At 38.5% G+C, this 20,826-nt stretch overlaps 3 protein-coding genes across 3 annotated transcripts; 2 read left to right on the forward strand and 1 right to left on the reverse strand.

The window, feature by feature from the left end:
• Positions 1–3,368: 3,368 nt before the first annotated feature.
• On the forward strand, positions 3,369–8,063 carry LOC141827939 (glutamate receptor 3.1-like). Its single transcript, XM_074715287.1, has 7 exons — positions 3,369–3,399; positions 3,490–3,788; positions 4,096–5,441; positions 5,556–5,833; positions 6,823–6,854; positions 6,940–7,343; positions 7,476–8,063. Exons 2-7 carry the CDS (start codon positions 3,533–3,535, stop codon positions 7,890–7,892), a joined length of 2,733 nt encoding a protein of 910 aa, XP_074571388.1. The 5' UTR covers positions 3,369–3,399; positions 3,490–3,532; the 3' UTR covers positions 7,893–8,063.
• Positions 8,064–8,436: 373 nt separating this feature from the next.
• LOC141827940 (UTP--glucose-1-phosphate uridylyltransferase) lies at positions 8,437–16,458 on the forward strand. The gene is made up of 21 exons (XM_074715288.1): positions 8,437–8,582; positions 8,683–8,730; positions 8,860–8,951; positions 9,030–9,120; positions 10,090–10,150; positions 10,219–10,296; positions 10,386–10,436; positions 10,537–10,610; positions 11,681–11,753; positions 11,875–11,932; positions 12,023–12,069; positions 12,143–12,208; positions 14,122–14,154; positions 14,309–14,361; positions 14,437–14,512; positions 14,761–14,817; positions 14,906–14,989; positions 15,089–15,187; positions 15,267–15,371; positions 16,058–16,129; positions 16,215–16,458. Exons 1-21 carry the CDS (start codon positions 8,524–8,526, stop codon positions 16,239–16,241), a joined length of 1,404 nt encoding a protein of 467 aa, XP_074571389.1. The 5' UTR covers positions 8,437–8,523; the 3' UTR covers positions 16,242–16,458.
• Positions 16,459–17,573: 1,115 nt separating this feature from the next.
• Positions 17,574–20,773, reverse strand: LOC141828067 (protein trichome birefringence-like 12). The gene is made up of 5 exons (XM_074715424.1): positions 20,193–20,773; positions 19,010–19,150; positions 18,416–18,665; positions 17,904–18,315; positions 17,574–17,826 (listed from the first exon to the last, which is right to left on the reverse strand). Exons 1-4 carry the CDS (start codon positions 20,771–20,773, stop codon positions 18,034–18,036), a joined length of 1,254 nt encoding a protein of 417 aa, XP_074571525.1. The 3' UTR covers positions 17,574–17,826; positions 17,904–18,033.
• Positions 20,774–20,826: the final 53 nt, after the last annotated feature.

Here is a 20,826-nt window from a genome sequence, read left to right on the forward strand (position 1 = left end):
CGGAAATCTGGTCCGTTCGATTTTAAAATCAACGATCGATCGCTAAACCCCTAAACCCTAAACTCTAAACCCTAAACCCTAAACCTTAAATCCTAAATCATAAACTCTAAACCCTAAACCCCAAAGCAAATCACCCATTCAATCTACGGTCTGGATTTAATCTTAATTTTAAAATCGAACGGTATGCAAATTTTCGTCACAAATTTGTGACGGGAGTCTACTGTGACAAGCAACTTTTTTTTTTTTTTTACCTATATCTTTCAAATCCGTGCAAGTGCATAGTTTGCATTCCCCCACAAAGTGTGCTGGCTTGCCCAACCCTACCCTACTCTATACCTCTCTCCCGGCCCCTTTATCAACCCCCATACTGCATCCTCTCCCAGCTCCCTCACTTCATCTTCTCCGATCCGCCTCTCTCATGGAAGCTCGCGCGCGGCCGCTTCCCTGGCCAAAGCTCGGCGAGGCTGGTGGCGGACGACTCAGCTAGCCATGCATGGCGGCTAGCTGAGAGATCACAAGCTCTCGGCGGGGAATTGAGGTGCATGGTCCGAGACAAGCTCTTAATCACCTTTCTCTCTTCAACCTTCTCTTCTCTCCCTCTCCTCCTGTGCTTCTGTGTAAGGATTTAGATATATGCATTAATGGCCTCCTACACACCTGTTTAATGACTTAATGGCCGATCACTGCATGCTCGGAATAATATGTCGCCTGAGTGGCCGTACCTTGACCGACCTTGGAACAGCAACAGGAAGAGGGGGAAGCTCATCTATCCGGCCCTCTGTCTGTCTGTGGCTGGCTCTCACTGTCTCAGCGTGCATGATCAGTGAGCGAGCGTGCATGGCCGGCCATGGGGTTTTGGACTGGCGTGCAGGGCGTAGGATTCCTGCATGGATGTGGTGGATTCTGACACTCCTGAAGCTACTGTTTGCACTAGCTAGATTCGATTCCACTGCATAATATTTCTGACAACTTGTTTTCTCTTCATTTGCTTTAATTAAAGCTGATCGATAGCTAGCTCTAACTAATGAGTAGTTTCATTACTGGTTTCTGTAATTTTTATTATTATTATTATTTCCTGATGAATTTGTGGTTATGAGAGGAGGAGGGCTCATCATTTTGTGGTTATGAGAAGTGAGCTCGCTTCTGTTGTTTGTTGGTTCTGACTTCTGAAGTTGCAAAGCAGTGGTCGTCTGTCTTCTGTTCAAGCTCAACTTCTTAAATTTATTAAACCTTTTCTCTTTGAGAAGATAACTTATCTGGAGATTCTTGAATGAAGAAAGGATTCAATTATTCTGAAAGAATTAAAAGAGAAACTGAATGGGATGAAAATCTCATGTAAAGATGACTTATCTATCAACTTTTTCACTATCATCCTCAAAAAAGCAAATTTGAAATTGTTAGAATAAAGTTATCCTCTGTATTTGAACTCAGTGTTTATTATAAGAGTCATGTTGATCAATAATGCAACATAATAGGGAGAGAATATATAACAGTAGGTCATAAGAATTGGATACTAGATTATTAAAAAATTACAATTAAAATTAAAACATAAAGTTAGACACGAGCATCTCCATATATAAAATTAAAAATATATATTGCATATGATACAATAGTCTCTTGGAACTGACACGTGATTACTAATAGAAATATTGGTTAAGAAATAAGTAAAAAAATCATTAAGAAAGATCAGATAATGTTCGAGGAAGGGATAATTGATAACTCTATATATACCCCTCAGGTTCTAACCTCTGCAAGTCTTCGTCATCACACTCTAACCCTATCTCGGCCTTGAGTTTCGTTGAGTTTCAGTTTTGACACTCACTCGACATCATACGTTGACCCCATCTTGGCCTTGAGCCTCGACCTTGAGTTCCAGTCTCGGCATTCACTCGGCATCACGCGCCGACCTCATCTTAACCTTGAGTTTCAATCTCGGCACTCACTCAGCATCACACACAGACCCCATCTCGACCTCGAGTCCAGACCTCAAGTTTCGATCTCGACACTCACTCAACATCACGCCGATCTTATCTCGACTCTCGAGTTCCGATCTTAGCCCTCACTCGGCATTACAATCCGATCTCATCTCAGCCTCGAGTTTCGATTTCGGCACTTATTTGGCATTACGTGCCGACCTCATCTCATCTTCCAGTCCCAATCTTGAGTTACAATCTCGACACTTACTCCAACATCACGTGCCAACTTTATCCTGACCTTAGGCCCCAATCTTAGAGTCTGCTTGATCCCAAGAGTCGGTTGACCTGCGCAATCAAGAAAGCCTAAGACTATTTCTTTCAAAAAAAAAAAAGATATCTCCAAAAGATATGGACAATCAGAATTTTTCTAAACTGGAACGGATATATCAGAATATTTCCTAAATGAATGTTAATATTTCAAAGATCAACTTTATAAAAAGTTGTCCATACTTATGGGTACAAGTATGTACATATCAATCATAATTTTTTCAAGTCATTAAACTCTTTCCTCATGCAAAATCCTAACTTGAATGTCATCGGAGTATTTGTCGGGATGAAAATCACTCAATATTTTGAAGTGTCCGCTGTAAACCAAACACAAGAGCCCAACATTCTAACTCTTTTTAAAGTACTTTTCAGGTATCTTCATCTTTCTCGACGATTATCTTCGAAGAGCATGTACATTAATAGTGTGTTGGTCGATGATTTAATTATCCACGATGTATTAATCAGAACACCTATTACATAATAGATTGATCGATAATATATAAAATTAAAATTTCATATAATTTTGCACTAACTAGATTCCATGCATTTTGGGTAGAGAAATGCGATGGATTGAAGTTGACACGAGCATCTCCTAATAGATTGCTTGAGCAACACGATGCATTTTACTATTTCTTTTCCTTTTTTTCGATATTTGTAAATTATTATATGTATATAATTATCATTTTTTAAACAAAGTAACTTATTATTTTGTAAAATGGAATACATCAAGCTATTAATAAAAAAAATTCATATTGGCCCTCTATTTATCTATTTCCATAAAAGTGCAATGAACATGTGAAAAAGACCCTTCTCCCTCCCTCTATTAATAGAATCAAATTCCCTTCATAAAAGCAACTCCCACTGCAAAAGATTTACAGAGGACTACTACACTAATCGAAGCACGGAGGAGATGAAGATGAGCGGGACTAACATCGCAAAAGCATTGCTTCCAGTGCTCGAATCCGATTCCCGTCTTCGTCCACTCTGTTACAGTGCGGCCTTAGCCGCACTTTTCCAGTCCGAAATCCCAGGGCAATGTGAATGTGTGATGATTCTCGTGATATGCTCCTGCTTCTTCCATTTAAGCACTCAGCTGCGAGATCGAAGTCGGGGGGCGATCTATACATACTTGGAGCCCTAGAGATAGCAAGAACCAGCGAGCAGTTTCTCTTCCACTTGCCGGTTCCTTTTTCTGCTCAAGATTTTGGATTTTTTTTTATAACGGATTTCCTTGAATTTGGCGCAGTTTTGCTAAGCGAGAGCGAAGAATCATTGGGAAGATCACCGGGATGCTGGCTCTGCTTCCGCTCCTCTTATGCATTTTCTCAAGCACCATTCGGGTGGCACAGGCAGGCTCGCCAAGGCCTTCCGTCGTGCACGTTGGAGGTCTCCTAACATTCGATTCCACCATCGGAAGAGTCGCCAAGGTCGCGATTGATGCCGCAAGGGAGGATGTCAACTCCGATCCTGCTGTTCTTGCAGGCACGAGGCTGGATATTGAAATGAGCAACACCAATTGCAGTGGGTTCCTTGGCATGGCGGAAGGTGAGCAATGGTCTCCTCTGTCTTTGTTATTCTTTCTAAAGGATCAACAGTTAATCTAACAAAACTGTGAAATGTTTTCTTAAATTTTTCTCATACTTTAATTTCTTTCAGATAAGAGTATATAACATTCATAATTCAATTCATGTTAAAATCTAGTATTCATAAAACTGTTAACATGGATTATGAACATAAAAAAGAAGAGGAGAAGATGTGCTAAATTTGGGTAAAATTTAAACAGATTCTACAATATTTTACCAAAATGCTTTATAGCCTATTAAATTGGTGGTGCCTCCTTTTGATGTCTCAGCTATGCAGTTCATGGAGTTGGATACTGTTGCAATAGTTGGACCGCAGTGCTCGACCATTGCTCATGTTATCTCTCATGTTGCCAATGAGCTCCATGTTCCTTTGCTCTCATTTTCAGCTACAGACCCTACTCTTACTGCGCTTGAATACCCCTACTTTGTGCGGACAACACAAAGTGATCTGTTCCAAATGGCTGCAATAGCAGAAATAGTAGACTACTTCCAGTGGAAGCAGGTGATTGCTGTATATGTTGATGATGATAATGGCAGAAACGGAATAGCTGCCTTAAGTGATATGCTTGCAGAAAAGCGCTGCAAGTTAGCTTACAAAGCTCCACTTTCGCCTACAGCAACAAGGATTGATGTCACAAATTTACTGGTGAAGATTGCATTGATGGAATCTCGCGTTATCGTGTTGCATTCGAATCAAGATTATGGTCCTATGATTCTTTCTGTGGCACATTATCTTGAAATGATGTCTAGTGGGTATGTTTGGATCTCGACGGATTGGCTTTCTTCTCTGTTGGATTCCAAAGGACCCCTTTCTTCCTACACAATGTCCACAATGCAAGGGATCATTACACTTCGTCAGCACATAGCAGAATCGGACAGGAAGAGTGATTTAATTTCTAGGTGGAGCAACTTGACCAGAAATGAGAGTGGGAACTTTCACCTTAACTCTTATGGTTTCTATGCCTATGATACTGTGTGGATGTTGGCTAAGGCAATAGACTCCTTCTTTGATGATGGTGGAATCATTTCCTTCTCGAATGATTCAAGATTGCAAGATTCCACAGCAGGAACTCTTCACCTTGATGCAATGAATATATTTAATGGAGGAGATCTTCTGCTTGATAAGGTAAGAAGCACCCATTTTGAAGGCAGCACTGGAGTTTTTCAGTTTGATTCTGATGGGAATCTCATTCATCCGGCATATGATATTATAAATGTGATTGGAACTGGATCAAGGACTATTGGCTACTGGTCCAATTATTCCGGTTTATCGGTTGTGCCTCCTGAAACCTTGTATACAAAGCCACTTAATGTTTCTCCTTCAAGGGATCAACTCTACAGCGTCATCTGGCCCGGTGAAACAACAATTACGCCTCGAGGATGGGTCTTTCCTAACAACGGGAAAGAACTAAAAATTGGTTACCCTCTAAGAACCGGTTATATGGAATTCGTCTCAAAGTCACCAACAACTGACACTGCTAAAGGTTACTGCATTGACGTCTTTACTGCTGCTGTCAACTTACTGCCTTATCCTGTTCCTTTCAAGTTGATACCATTTGGGGATGGGCATCACAATCCTAACTACACAGCGTTGGTAAATATGGTTGCCACACAGGTAAGTTTAATACAAAATATCTGCTACTGAACATGAATGTAACTGCTAATTTATTATTACATTAACTAACTTGATTTCAATTTTCAGTAGCACTGATCTTTTTCATTTTTGCAGGAATTTGATGCTGCTGTTGGTGATATCGCCATTGTTACTAGTCGGACGAGGATTGTCGACTTCACACAGCCATACTTGGCCTCTGGTCTTGTTATATTAGCTCCAATCAGAAGGCACAAATCCAATGCTTGGGCATTCCTACAACCCTTTACTCTGGAGATGTGGTGTGTTATAGGCATTTTCTTTATCATGATAGGAGCTGTAGTTTGGACACTTGAACACCGACTCAATGATGAGTTTCGTGGCCCGCCAAGGAAACAATTGATCACAATCTTTTGGTAAGTTGTTGCACAATAAATGAATGTTAGCCAGCTTATAGCTTCAACTTATCATTCAAGATATATTTACACCTTAGGTGTCTTGTCATATTTGATTATTTTCATGCTAGAGATTTCCAACACTGACTAATTTCGTTAACCATATTTGGTTTGTCGGCGCAACATGTCCTTTTTTCCTTTTTGAGCTTCATCGGCATTGAACCTTAGCGTGTAAATAAGTCATATCTAGTCAATTCCTATAGCATTGCAATATGACCAACTCTATCGCTTGCTATGTATTGCATTGTATAGCTTGCGTATCAAATATTGAGATTATGCTTGTTAAGGTCTGGTTTAACAGATATTGGGACCTAGTAACATGTGGTCAGTGTAGGTTAGGGACAAGTCACAAGTCAGAGAGAAAACTGTGAGATAGTTTGACCAAACTATGAAGTGTTCCATAGGATTCTAAACAATTTAGTATGATTGAAGTCGAATTGGAGGTTAGGATGATAGAGTTTTCACATCGAAGATTAAAAGGAGGGGGCTCGGTCTCCCTTAGGGTCCTGAAGTGGAGTTGTTGTAATCCTGAGGTGGTGACACAATGACCTTCAGTGAAAACTGAATGTTTAAATCCAAAAATTCTCTCTCAGACCTTGGGATCTATTTTCACATTGACAGATGTTCATATGCTTCGTGGTTTCGACTCTCATAGGATAGGAGGATAGCCTCGAATCACTGGTGTGACACCATCATATGAGATAGCATGTTTATTTTGCCCCAAGGGTGAATTGAAACATGTCTAGCTCATACTGGTTGGTTCTACAAGTAGAAAACCCAACGTCAGTGCCCAACATTAATCAGTAAAGTCTCATGAATACAGACTTGCCATTTTCAGCTAGTTATTATCATTTTCATGCAAACTTTAGGTTGATGTTTTTTCTTTTTATTTACTAACCAAGTTTTACTTCTTTTACCTTAGCTTTTTGACTTCTGGTTGTCCTTTGCAGGTTTAGCTTCTCAACCTTGTTTTTTGCACACAGTGAGTATGACTGAACACACAAGACACTTCTATTCCAATACATATGATTTAGAGCTTAATCCACACTGTCAATATTTTCTCTCAGGAGAGAGCACTGTGAGCACGCTAGGACGTTCAGTTCTAATAATCTGGCTTTTCGTGGTACTGATCATCAATTCTAGCTACACTGCAAGCTTGACATCCATCCTCACAGTGCAAAAGCTCTCAACGACCGTAAAAGGAATTGATAGTTTGACAAACAGCACTGAACTTATCGGGTTTCAGGTTGGTTCGTTTGCTGAAAACTTTATGGTCGAGGAGCTAAGGATTCCCAGATCCAGACTTAAAGCCCTCTCACCAGAAGAATACGCCAAAGCCCTGGAACTGGGCTCTGATAATGGAGGTGTTGCTGCCATTGTAGATGAACTCAGCTACGTTGAGATTTTCCTATCAAAAAATTGCCAATTCTCAATCGTTGGACCAGAATTTACCAAAAATGGCTGGGGTTTCGTAAGTTCCTTTCCAACTTTTTTAGTTTTGTGAAACCCTGTGATTAATATACATTCTGGAACTTAGTCACTACTTGATACAATTAGTTCTTGCATTCTTGCATATGAAAGATTCAAGCCCTTTTCAATTCAGGTCTTCCAGAGGGACTCTCCTTTAGCTGTCGACATGTCGACAGCAATTCTCACTCTGTCCGAGAATGGAGATCTCCAGAGGATCCACGACAAATGGTTCACAAGAGCTGCTTGCCTCTCTGAATCAGAAGAAATCGACTCACAACGGCTTGATCTCAGCAGCTTCTGGGGGCTGTTTCTCATAAGTGGGATCTCATGCTTCTTGGCTCTCCTCGTGTTCTTCACTGGCGCGATACTCCAGTACATCCATCTGACTTCCACTCATCAGCAAGACCCTTCCAGCCATGGAACGTCTCAATTGGGACGCGGCTTTCGCGAGTTCTTTTCGTTTCTCAACGACAAGGAAGAGGACGTCAAGAAGAGATATTCTCAGAGAGGAGATAAGCCCCACGGCGATGTCTCTGTTGACCTTGAATGAAACATGAGGATGGTGTATGCATGCTCGGTATCTGTATCATACTTGTAAGTGTGCAGTTTTCCTTTACTTATCAGTGTTGTTTCGATAGATTGCCAACTATGAAGCAAATGGCTACAGGCCTGATATATCTGTGTAAGAATGCATGACTTCTCAGTTGCCAAATAAATAAATAGGCCCATTGATAATTTATACGAACACAAACAAATCTTCATGATTCACGCAACACGCGTACGTTTGTTTTTGGCACGACAAATCCAACGTTAAAGCGTGAGGTGAAAGTGAGCATCTTGCCTATTTTTTAAAATACCAACGGATACGATTTAACGAAAAGCCGTGATGCGGTTCCGTTATGGAATAACGCCAAGCCGTTAGCTCCGTTCGCTAGCTGGGCCCGCGACTGCTCAGGACCAACGGTCTATGATCTGCTATTATCTCAACGGTTGCTCCTAGTGTCGACACGTGTCTTATCGTCCTATGATGCTAACATTCCGTTACCGTCGACGAACTGAGAACGTCCGCTCCGTCGTTATCCTATAAATCTCAGTTCGCTGCCGTTCGCATCGCCAGCGTCGCCTTCTTCGCTCGCTCGGCGCCTCTCGATTCCCTTCTCGTTCCGTCGTCTCGATTCCCGATGGCCGACGCAAAGATCGCGAAGCTCCAGTCAGCTGTTGCTGCTCTTGATCAGATCAGGTGAGGCCGAAGCCCCTTTGTGTGTTTGTTTTCTTCTTAACTCATGGATTCCGGTGAAATACGCTGGATCTGATCGGTGTTTTTGTATTTTTATTTGTAGCCAAAATGAGAAATCTGGATTCATCAACCTCGTGTCTCGCTACTTGAGGTAAAATTGAGTAAATTGGGGTTTTTTTTTTGGGATCCGATTGCTTTCGATGTTTGTTTCACATGATGAGCTCATTCGAGTTGAGTTATTGAAATGTCGGTTTTTTGTTGTGTGTTGGTTGGATCAAAGCGGCGACGCAGACCAGATCGAATGGAGCAAGATCCAGACTCCGACTGATGAAGTGGTCGTACCTTACGATTCCTTGGCACCACCGCCGGAAGGTCCGGTTTTTCTTCTCTGGTCGGATCTGGGACACGCTATTGCTAGTTCTCTGATTTATTCTGATTAGCCTGTTGCAGATATGGAGGCCTCGAAGAAGCTCCTTGACAAGCTTGCGGTGCTAAAACTCAATGGAGGATTGGGGACCACCATGGGATGCACGGGTCCCAAGTAAGATAATTTTATTTCTCACAAAATGACTACTGATGAACTGATATAAGCTAGTAGTTTGATGCTTAATTGCCTTTGAGCTTGTATACATGGTTTCTAACGGACTGTATTATTTATGTTTGCATTGTTAACTTTATTACTCAACAATGTCAAAGGAAAGACTGGTCTTGGTTCTTACTTCTGTACGTCATCCATGTTATTTCTTGTCATGGATAACTTGGTTCTAATATACTCCAACCTAGCAGGACAAGATATTGCTGCCTTATTACTCAGCTGACAACTTCAAAGATTATATACTTCATGCATCATATAAGACTTTATGCATTTGGTTGGGCCTTATAGTTGTTAAACATAGTTTAGGATTGGCACCAGCTCTTCTAGTACAATCCTATATGCATACTTCACCTGCAAAAGGAAGTATTTTGATTCATGTCTATTGTTTGTCAATGAAAAGAAGACAATATTGTGTATAAGTCAACTTAGACTATACATTATTGTTATTATTAGTATTATTTGGACCCTGTTTACTAACTCATCACTAGGTGTCTCTAGTGACTGCTGGATTCTGTGAACACTACTGACAAAATAATTTTAAGATCTATATGCTGTCCTCTTAAGTAGTTAAACACTGACTTGTGGCCACCAAATATTTCAATTAACCTAGTTCAAATATCAATATTACAATCCCAACTATTAATTCAGAGGATGAATCAGTTAATCCTGGCCCCTTTTATTAGGAAGTAGGACAAGTTATTTGTACCTAGAATGTGCAGCATTGAAATTCTGATTTCTTAGAATATATACACAACTGCTAATTCAATTATTACCTTCTTCTTTATCACTTTGCACTGTTTATTTACAATGTTCCATAATTTAGAGGTTATAGCATAAATATATATAACTAGACCCTACACAAGAGTTCAAGATCATCATGAATGAAAATTGAGTTTTATTTTCCATGAACTTCAGATCTGTAATCGAAGTGCGTAATGGGTTTACCTTCCTCGACTTGATTGTTATCCAAATAGAGGTAAGGGTATCTTAGTGAGTTTCTTTTCATGATATTGGTGATATTAAATCATGGAAAACCTTTTGTAGTCTCTCAACAAAAAGTATGGATGCAATGTTCCTCTACTTTTGATGAATTCTTTCAACACACATGATGATACACTCAAGGTGTGAATAACTGACCTGATTTCAAATCTAACTAACTTCACATGGCCATGTAATGCCTAACTCTGCTCATACATTTGATGTTTGTGAAGATTGTGGAGAAATATGCCAACTCAAATATTGAGATACATACATTTAATCAGGTTTGAAATTCATCTCTCTTTGTCAGTTTGTCTGAGTTTGGAGAGCTGCAGCAATTTAATATTTAAAAGATTCTTAAACCTGTAATTATTTGATCTTCAGAGCCAGTACCCTCGCTTGGTTGTTGAAGACTTTCTGCCATTACCAAGCAAAGGCCAAACAGGGAAGGATGGCTGGTATGTTCCGGTCAAAGCTTCTTATAGGCTGTTCATGTTAAAACATATGCTTACTTCTTTTAGTTGCCTCTGTGATAGTTTCCTTATCTTTTTTTGGTTTCTTCCACAAAAAATATGCTAAATGACTTGGAAAGGGTGATCACTTGGGCATGCTGATCACGAAGTTGACCCCCTTGTATATTGCCAATCGCCTTTAACAAAAAGAATGACATTATCAGAATCAATCAATTATCGCTTTGATGGTTATCCTTTGATTTTTAATTGACCTGTCTCAGGCCATACCACACCACCCATTTTGAGCATCGTTGCTGATCCTTGTGCACTACACTGGTAGCTCATTTATCATACTAAACAAGCTTGATACATGTCATATAGCAAAACAATGTTCATGCTTTGCATTGCTACTTTATTCTGTATTAGTGATTCAAGTAGTTTGTTTAGACATCATAATAAAAGGGCAGATGAAATATCAATTATCATTGTTCCTGTATTCACTGTTCTTTTTGCTGACCTTTTTCTCTAGATTTTGTTTTCTATGCTTTATCCAGTATTTAAACAAGAGAACGTTGTTGTAGTTTGACAGCACTGTATTTCTTTTATTAGTTTGTAATCAGCAACATAGAAAAAGATTAATGAATGGGAACTAGCATTCTGGAGCTTCTACATTTACTGTTTTCTTCTTTCCTGACATTTCCTTGGACGAGGGTCTGTCTCAGTTCTAGTTTGTTAATGACAAGTATATGGCATAGCTTCAATGAAATATTTTGGAAAACAGAAAAATCACTATTCTCCAATCAAAGTTTTCACTGAATTGCCCTCTTCCCTGGTTTGAAGGAATAAACTAATAAGATTTGAATCCCTGAATGATACTTAAGAAGTTAAATGTCAATGCACATTTTCTGTTAGCTAATTTTCAATTGAGCAAATTTCTACTTAATCCTGTCCTCATACATGCCCAATTCATTTTATAGGAAATTGGGATTTGGTTATGATGGATGATTGAGATATTTCTTTCTGCAGATTGTCATGAAAAGTTTTTAAATATACATGTTTTTATTTCCAATTCATAGGTATCCTCCTGGTCATGGTGATGTTTTCCCATCCTTGAAGAACAGTGGCAAGCTTGATGCCTTATTATCACAGGTATGCAACTGCCAACCCAGATGATAAATTAATTGGTTAACTATTTTTGGTTTGTGACTTCGGTGACCATTCCATTTTTTGTGTCTGTTCGTTAAACACTACTATGCATGGTTTTCCTCAGGGGAAGGAGTACATTTTTGTCGCAAACTCAGATAACTTGGGTGCTGTTGTTGACATCAGTATGCCTTCTATTGCTGTCACTTTTCATTATCTAATGTAAAATTTCTTTCACTGTGTTACATAAGAATGTTTCACTCTGCTGAATACAGAAATCCTGAGCCATTTGATTAACAATCAGAATGCGTACTGTATGGAGGTATGAGCATATTCCTTCTGAGAATCTGCTGAGTTTAGGATAGGCATTAACACTTGTACCGGGTGGTGATCAGGTGACACCTAAGACGTTGGCTGATGTTAAAGGTGGTACATTAATCTCATACGAAGGAAGGGTTCAGGTAGATAGTTTGGATTTAGTGCCTTTCATACTACACTACTTCGATTTACATCAGGCATGTTTCATGAATCAAAATTTCCAAATATTGGTACAAGACATGTTTATTTATGATAATTTACCATACCTAAATAAGAACATTCTAGTTGCCATTGACATCTGTGCTGCTGTTGGTTATTTTTCATGTTTCAATCTTTTAGCTAGACTCTATCAAAAGAGTTATACATATAGGCATCTAACACCTCCACAGTAGTTTGCCACTATATATTGCAGACACCATTAAATTAAGTTTATATTTAAAATGAGATCATAATATCATCATTATAAAACTGTATTAGTCTCAAAATCCAACTATTTGGAATTGGCTACATGGATCTTATCCCTCTATTGAACTTCATATGCAAGGTTATATCAGTAGCAGTATCGATTAAATCACCATTTTATTACATTAACTTTATTGCATTAACTGGACTTTCTTTAGTTCCCTCTAGCTCTTATACTTTCAACTCTAATTCTTTTAACTTGTTGAGCTATAGAAATTATTCATCACCTTTGAAGATATCTATATAACCTCAGATTATATAATCTACTAGAGTGAACCTAATTGCTCCAAGATAGTAGTTTTTTTTCTCTTATTTTTTAGTAACTTTACACATCCATATTAGCATTCTCATTTTCGCTAGATTAATTTTGTATGCACTTTTTTTTTCCTAACCCAACATTTTGATCCATAAAATGCCAGGGGCTATAGTAGTCTTGTAAAATATTCCTGTAGCATACATGGTTTTATATAACTTTTCTTGTATTATAGGGGCTACATCGCAGAACACAAATGAGATTAAAACACAAACCGAAAAGATATATTTATGAAACTTGCTTAGTGCAAACCAAACCATGTCTCAAGATGGTGGAGAACAAAATACGTGTTTTCCACTCAAATTAACTGCCATGTGGAGATTGTAAAATAAGAACATTTCATAGAAATTGTCTTTATTGTGGTCATGGGATGTTCATATTTGAGACAGAATCTGTAGGTTTCAATTCAGTATTAATAGATCGATCAAGTTGGTGCTTATTCATCAAGGTGACAAGCAAGGCTATGGCTTATGCATTTTCATTTGTTTTTTTTTTTTTATTTTGGAGCATTTGTTTTCATATCCTGTCATTCTTCAATGCCTTTTCACATTTCATACTGTTTGAACAGTCCCATGATCTCTTAGTTCTTATTATAGAAACATTTGCAAGGCTACTCATCATACAACTAGTCTGATTTTTTTTTTTTTGATGGCTCATGCTACCATACCACCAGTCATCTGAGTCCATTTATTAGAGAGTAGGATAAGTTGAATTTATCTATTCTATATATCCTCTGTTTCAACAAATATTTTTTCACCAAATTCATACTTCATACAAGATATGTTTAAATATTTATTCAAGTAATTTATATAGTGCATTTTTCAGAGGTACATAGTTGCTGTAACTCAATTGATCTGGCCACTTAGTATGCTTAGAAGGGTTTGATATAGTGAACTTTGGCTGGTTTATGTATCTACAGAAACAAACTTAGACATTTTATATTTATCTTAATTGTGGAATTATAAGATGAATAAATCATAACAGTTCTCCATGTCAAAATTTTCTTTTCCAGCAAAACCTTGATAGAAGTTCTCATCTAAATCTCTCGGATTTTATGTTTGTTATGTGAGTTGATATCTTTGCTTAACCCCACATTTTATCCCTTAAATGTGCAAGTATTATTTGTGTTTTTGGCAATTCCGGCTTATTTTATTTTGCTATTTTAGAAGATCTAGATTAGTTATGTCATGTACACAACTTTCAGGATGTTGAAGCTTCATTGATCTGGTACTTGCTTTTGTTTTTTCCCATCTAAACTTTTTTTTACCCCTTCTGTTGCAGCTCCTTGAGATTGCGCAAGTTCCTGATGCTCATGTAAGTTGCTTCACATTATGGTGATCATTCATCTCATTCTAAATGCAAGGCAAAATATTGACTGTTCTTTTTCATGGGCTACAAGGTTACATTATTCCTCAAGAATGCCATCATTCAGACATAGATATAACCCATATCTTCTTTTATTATTTAGGTGAATGAATTTAAGTCAATTGAAAAGTTCAAGATCTTCAACACCAACAACCTGTCAGTACTCAATGATCAAAATTTTACACTATGACAGTGAATTATGTTGCATTTTCTGAAAGTTTGTAATTACAGTTGGGTGAACTTGAAGGCTATTAAGCGGCTTGTTGAAGCAGATGCACTTAAAATGGAGATTATTCCAAATCCAAAGGTGGTGTGACTATATATGTATATGTATGTATGTATGGATATGTGCGTATGTTTATGTATGTTTTATACATCCTCTGGTACTTTTCTGGCCCATCATATATATATATATATATATATATATATATATATATATATATATATATATATATATATATGTATGTATGTATGTATGTTTTCTAGTTCTTTTGGTACTTTTCTGGTCCATCATAAAGAAACAGAAAATTAAGCTAATTTGGTGCTTTTATCCAGGAAGTTGATGGTGTGAAAGTTCTTCAACTGGAAACTGCGGCTGGAGCAGCAATTCGAGTAATCATTCGGCTGATTAGATACTTTGTCTATTTTAGTTCAAAATCACATATATATATCTAAAACATACCAAACTATGCTTTAACAGTTTTTTGACAATGCAATCGGGATTAATGTTCCTCGGTCCCGGTTTTTGCCAGTGAAGGCAACGTCTGATTTGCTTCTTGTGCAGGTATTCATCAGTCATCTGTTCTATGATGAACAACATAATTCCTGCTTTCCTTTTTTCACTTTCTTTGCCATCCCTAACTCAATCTTTTTCCTCCCTCAGTCTGATTTGTACACTTTGGTTGATGGTTTTGTTGTTCGTAATGAAGCAAGAAAAAATCCTGCAAACCCCACAATTGAACTTGGGCCAGAATTTAAGAAGGTAAAATTACGACTAGAATGGTTTAATTTTTCTTCTGCTACTCAGTGATTTGTTTGATTAATTGTTCCTCAACTTGTAGGTGTCCAACTTCCTTGCCCGTTTCAAGTCTATACCTAGTGTCGTTGACCTTGACAGCTTGAAGGTTTCTGGTGATGTTTGGTTTGGTGCAGGAGTAGTGCTGAAGGTATTCTTTCTCTATTTGGTTTATCTATTTCCGCCCTTCACTTGATGAATTAGGCAATTTTTATTCTTATGGAATCTCTTTTAGTTTCTCGTTTCCTAAAAATTCAAAAAAAGTAGCAGATACAACATTGTCTATAATAACGACATTGATCTCCTTTTGTTGCACCTCTTTCTTGCACTACTTCACAAAAGCTCCATGAAAACTATTTGCAGAGCGCACATGCTTCGAATTAAGATAAACCTCATGTTGCTTCAGTTTAGTTCAACATGGCCCTTTCCTTCATTTGAATTAGTTGGTTTTCATGAGACTTCTTGAACTTTTGAAATCAAAATATTACCTTTGCTCCCAGAAAACACCTTGTTTTTACTATTTTCTTCAACTTTTGTCTTTCTGTAAGGCACGTCTTAAAAGATCCCTGCCATTTTCGCTGAAGATTAATGCAAATGGGTATATTTTCAATATCCGTCTCCTTATATTTATTTAGAGCAGTGATAGACAGTCATATAGATGTTCAAGTATTCAACATCAGCATGAACCTATAACGGCCTAATGATGATGATATTCATCTTACTAAATGATGTTCTTGCCTTTGATTGTCTCATTATTATCTGCTAATTTAATAGTTGTTTTCTGCACTATTTCATCAATATACCCTAATTATTTTACCCTAATTTTCTGGTGTGCAGGGCAACGTGACCATCACTGCAAAACCTGGGGTGAAGCTGGAGATTCCAGATGGAGCTCTCCTTGAGAACAAGGTAAACCAATAATCCATTTTTTTCTTTCTTATATTAAACTTCCAGCTTCCAAAATTTAGAGAACGTATTTTATTCCCTTTATCAGGTAATCAACGGCCCTGAAGACGTCTGAGCAGAATTCTCACTAAATTTTGGCTTATGTAGCTGTCCTCTTTATGCATTACCCTCGACCTATAAAAGGCCAACGGCTCATGCACTGCGTGAGACGTGGTATAAATAAACAACTTAGTTCATGAGAATGGAGCTTCGTGTGGGCTTCCAAAATCTTGTTGGAGGTTTTTCTCCAATTACTTTTTTAGCAACCTGTGCTGTGCTGCCTTTCAAACTTTGCTGCTGTGTGTTGTTATGTGCATTGCATTGTTTGCTCGATGGAGGTGTAGATTGGGTCAAGCCGTTTGCGATTGAGCTTGATCTGGCCTGATTTGACCTGTGCCATGTTGGACCTGGCCCAATCCTTGGGTTGGACAAGGTGGGGTTGGCCAGGCCGAACTTTAAGTTGAGTTAGACATGGCTGCTTGCATGCTAAGTTCGACTGAGCTCAGCTAGAAAATTTTTATTTTCATTTTATAATTTTTATATGTTTTAAAACAATTTAAGCCATGTGGCCTGGGTCTGGCACAACATGGAATTTTGATTTGGTTTTAATTCATTAGTCAATGAAAATATTTCATATCGAAACTCATAACCTCACTGGCACAGCCCTACTTGAGCATGTAAGACTACTCGGCGTGTCCCACGTGTCTCTCTCACCTCTTGGCCTTGCCACTTTGGTCAACAAGTTCGACTTAACATGCCAGGCCAATTATCCCACTCAGATTGATACACCAAAGCCAATTGATCATGTCAACTCCACTTGCTAACCATGTCCTGCTCGACCTAATAAACAGTGCAACCAATTGTTAAAATCTTTTTTATTTTCTCTTGTAAAAGATGAAATCTGCTACTTCAACGGTTCCACATAATCGATCCTATAATTATTTGTGAAGAGGTAAATCGAAAAGTTATAATTGACCATAAAAGAAGGGTATTATCTTGACAGTCGCCAAGATTTGAACTTTTATCCTCTTCTACAATTTTACTCCGTCATAACTAACTCAACTATATCCGGGGGTTATTTTTCCCAAATTCATATATGCTGAATTGATTATTACCATTTGATTCTGGTCATATTCCAATTTACATTTTCTTGTTTAGTGATACAAAAATCAATGTAAAATTTCATTTGAATTTAATTCGATCGGTTCATACCATTTGAATGTATGTAATAAAAAAAGAAATGATATACTACATTAAAACGCAGTATGATACATTATAACCTGAATCTCACATCCATGTAGTGTATCATATTAAGTTTTCATATATAATGTATCATTTCTTTAATAAAAATTAATTTTCACTATCGAGAAACTATAGAATGTTAGAAAAAAGAAATTTGCTTCTCAAATGTTGAAAATCATTTCTATGCCCTTAAGGGCCGACAAAGTAAGAGAAAAAGATAGAAAAGGCTTATAAAATTACACATGGAATCATCAGCTTTTATTTACTTCTTTTTACCCCTTTTCTTCTCTCCCTATAGGACCTTCTAAAAAGCAGTTCATGTGTAATGGATCGTATTTAAGAAGAAGAGAAGAAGAGAAGGGTACATTACAATGCAATCAATCGTTCTCTCTCTTCTTGTGCCCCGTTTCAGCAAGAATCTGCAACAGTAGTAATTGCAACTATGAATCTGCCTAAATGAGAAATTCTGCTCAAGAAATGAAAATGATTGACTCACCTTTTTGTTAATGCTGATTTCCCCATCGAAAAATTGTGTTAATTTGTGGGAGAGAATGATTCTGCATAAGAAGGATAAACAGACGACCTTTTAGAGTGGAGGCAAACTGGATCTTATGCTCCCTGAGATTTCAGATTCCTTCAAAGTTGTACATGATTTGGGCAGCTAAGATATCGACCCAAGTATCAGGAAGGCCAGGGAGGCACCAGTGCATGCAGTCCTGGCCCCAAATCGACACGGCATCCTTCTTGCCCAACCAGATTGCTGGATGCGCGTCCGATCTGAACTCACTCAAGTGAGTCAGGTTTAGTAACCTTATACTTGTACCGAGCAATGCTTGTTGAACCAAAGAATTCACTTCCCTTGCTTCTTTGTTGACTCCCTTATTTTTAGGGTCAAACCATGTATCAAGCTGTTGAGGAAATTAGACAAAACTATTATAACATCATAAACTATTATCCATGAATAAGTTCTTTAATATGCCAAAATACAATGCAAAAGTGGAAATATACCTCCTCTTCTCTTAGTAGGTCACTCGACAAGCAACTACCATTATGATCCCATTCCCCTCCGAAGAAATGCCTTGGTGATTGAGTACGCCAAAATTTGATGGTCTTTTTCGGGACTTCTTTCTCAATATAGGAGATCATACTTTTAAGGACAACCTCAAGTCCAGCAAAGATTCCAAGTGGAGGGTCTATTGGTTTTCCTCCCTTGTAAAAGACAAGTGGCGTCTCCTTTGGAAATTTATCAGGACCCCACCTGTTCCAGTTAGATATTTAAATTCATGGTCGAATATCATAGACAATCAAAATTCTGAAATTTATTTACTCAAGACTTGAATGAAACTATCTGGCTTGAAATAATAATAGTTTGTTATGTATAGGTGATAATAATGGCTGCCTTCATCTCATATAGATATGGTTTTCAAGGCATTATAAACCATAATTAAACCAGAAGTTTTCAAATGCATGCATTAGAATATTTCTCGACCGGTCAGCATGAGCAAACAACAACAATCAGCAAATGTCTAGAATGAAATAGCATTAATTGTGTAAATGACTCGAAAGTATGAAGGTAAAGAGATGAGTAATATAGAATATTACCAATGACCAGTATTCAGGATCAGAACATCATAGAACTTGGTGACCATAGCCCAATCATCTGCAGGTATATCAATATCAACTTTATAGATTCCCTTGATTCCATCTTTACCTAGCTGAGATGAACTATCCACAGGATGCCACCTTTAAGAATGTAAGTACAACAAAATTACCACATTAGAATGAGAGGGAAAAAAATCCATTGTCGAAAAAGATGCACAATATTGCAAGTAATTGCACAAGTACAGAAACGTACAAAACCATGATATTCAAGAAACATTGTCTTTGGCCTTTATGGAAACATTTAATATTACTGATGCATGCTTGAAATTTCCATAAAAAAAACTAGCTTAGACAATATGTTAGGCGAAAACAACATCAATATGATTATGGATTAAATGTCTCACTACTAGTGCCTTGCTGAAATTAGGATTAAAAGTACAACAGTCATGACAACCTTAAAATTTCACATATCCAGTTAAGTTGTGCATCCTTGATAATACCAATAGCTTGTTTCAGTTACAACGATTAGACTTCCTCTATATATTGTATAAAGTAATATCAAATTGTGGCCCAAATGAGATGCAAGAAACAAGGGTGACCATGGATTCAATATAGAAGTAAGAATCATTAATCTAAAGCCACCATAACCCCAAAGGACTTATCTGAAGATGATTTACAGCATACATACACTTGATTTTATCTTTCTTTCTGGAAAGTCTATCAGAGGCTTGGACACATGCAAGTCCTACAGAAATGAACTGCTATTCAAAAACAAAGAGGTCATTTTACTTCTAGAAATTATTATTTATTACTAATGAAGCTAATCTTTGTGTTTGTCACAAGGCTAGTCCCACAGACATCAACTATTATTCAAAAAAGAGGTCATTTTACTTTCAGAAACTAATACTAATGAAGCCAATCTTTGGGATAGTTAGCTTCAGCTTTGTCCATCAATGTTTTCAACAATTAAATAAGCCTTTTTCTGCTGACATACAGATCTAGACGTTCATTCCAACTTAATTACGCATCCCTGCACTTCCATTAAAAAAGAATTCATAAATCAAGTAACATGAAGAAGGTATTAGCATAAGTCTAGGTCAAACTGAAACCACATTGGAGGCATGTGACCTTAGATCTGCAAATTTAAATCGCCAGACAAGAGAGATAAAAAAAATGGCCGTACGTATAATTCGCGACCAGAACAGCGCGATGATAAGCCACGACGACGTCAAACTTGGGAAAGTAGCCACCTCTCCACGCCCGCTTGCGCTTCCACTTCACCGCCCCGCCATCAGCCGACCTGAGAGTGCAGAGGAAGGCCACCAGGAAATTCTCGTTCAGAGAATCTCCGACGAAGCCGATCTTCTTTCCCCTCACGGATCCGAGGAACGCCGCCGGGTCGATCCGCGGAACCGGCGCGCCGCCGCAGCGGTCGGGGACCCAGGCCCAGGAATTGATGGAGTCCATGCCTTCGCGCGTGTTGCGGAGGCAGTTCCAGGCGTTTCGGTGGAAAGGGCAGGAGGCGTCGTAGAGCGGGGCGGTGAGGGTCGGGAGGCGGGCCCATCGGCCGGCGGATAGGTCGATCGGCGAGGCGCCGCAAGGAAGCGATGCCCGGAGGGGGCGGCGGAAGGGGGAGGAGGGGAGGAGGAGGAGGAGGGAGACGGCGTAGAGGAGGGGGAGGGCGAGGAGGAGGAGGAGGAGGGCCGGGAAGGGGAGGCGAAGGTAGTGGGAGAGTGGAGAAACAGTTCGACACTGTTGACCCATTGGGGTTTGGTGCGGTTCAGTTATGAGCTCGAACCAGATATTAAAAGCCAGCC

Source organism: Curcuma longa, chromosome 4 (genome assembly GCF_044706935.1).
Source record: "Curcuma longa cultivar G26 ecotype Majalengka, Jawa Barat chromosome 4, ITB_CL_G26_1.1, whole genome shotgun sequence".
Taxonomy (NCBI): Eukaryota; Viridiplantae; Streptophyta; class Magnoliopsida; order Zingiberales; family Zingiberaceae; genus Curcuma; species Curcuma longa.

Excerpts from the sequence above, each read along its gene's own strand:
- LOC141827939 (XM_074715287.1), top strand. The coding sequence starts at position 3,533 with ATGCTGGCTCTGCTTCCGCTCCTCTTATGCATTTTCTCAAGCACCATT. Across the intron at positions 3,789-4,095 it reads GTTCCTTGGCATGGCGGAAG|CTATGCAGTTCATGGAGTTG; the intron begins GTGAGCAATGGT and ends TTGATGTCTCAG. Across the intron at positions 7,344-7,475 it reads CCAAAAATGGCTGGGGTTTC|GTCTTCCAGAGGGACTCTCC; the intron begins GTAAGTTCCTTT and ends TTTTCAATTCAG.
- LOC141827940 (XM_074715288.1), top strand. The coding sequence starts at position 8,524 with ATGGCCGACGCAAAGATCGCGAAGCTCCAGTCAGCTGTTGCTGCTCTT. Across the intron at positions 9,121-10,089 it reads ATGGGATGCACGGGTCCCAA|ATCTGTAATCGAAGTGCGTA; the intron begins GTAAGATAATTT and ends CATGAACTTCAG. Across the intron at positions 14,990-15,088 it reads CTGATTTGCTTCTTGTGCAG|TCTGATTTGTACACTTTGGT; the intron begins GTATTCATCAGT and ends TTCCTCCCTCAG.
- LOC141828067 (XM_074715424.1), bottom strand. The coding sequence starts at position 20,773 with ATGGGTCAACAGTGTCGAACTGTTTCTCCACTCTCCCACTACCTTCGC. Across the intron at positions 19,151-20,192 it reads GTTCTGGTCGCGAATTATAC|GTGGCATCCTGTGGATAGTT; the intron begins GTACGGCCATTT and ends ACATTCTTAAAG. Across the intron at positions 18,316-18,415 it reads ACCTACTAAGAGAAGAGGAG|CTTGATACATGGTTTGACCC; the intron begins GTATATTTCCAC and ends TTTCCTCAACAG.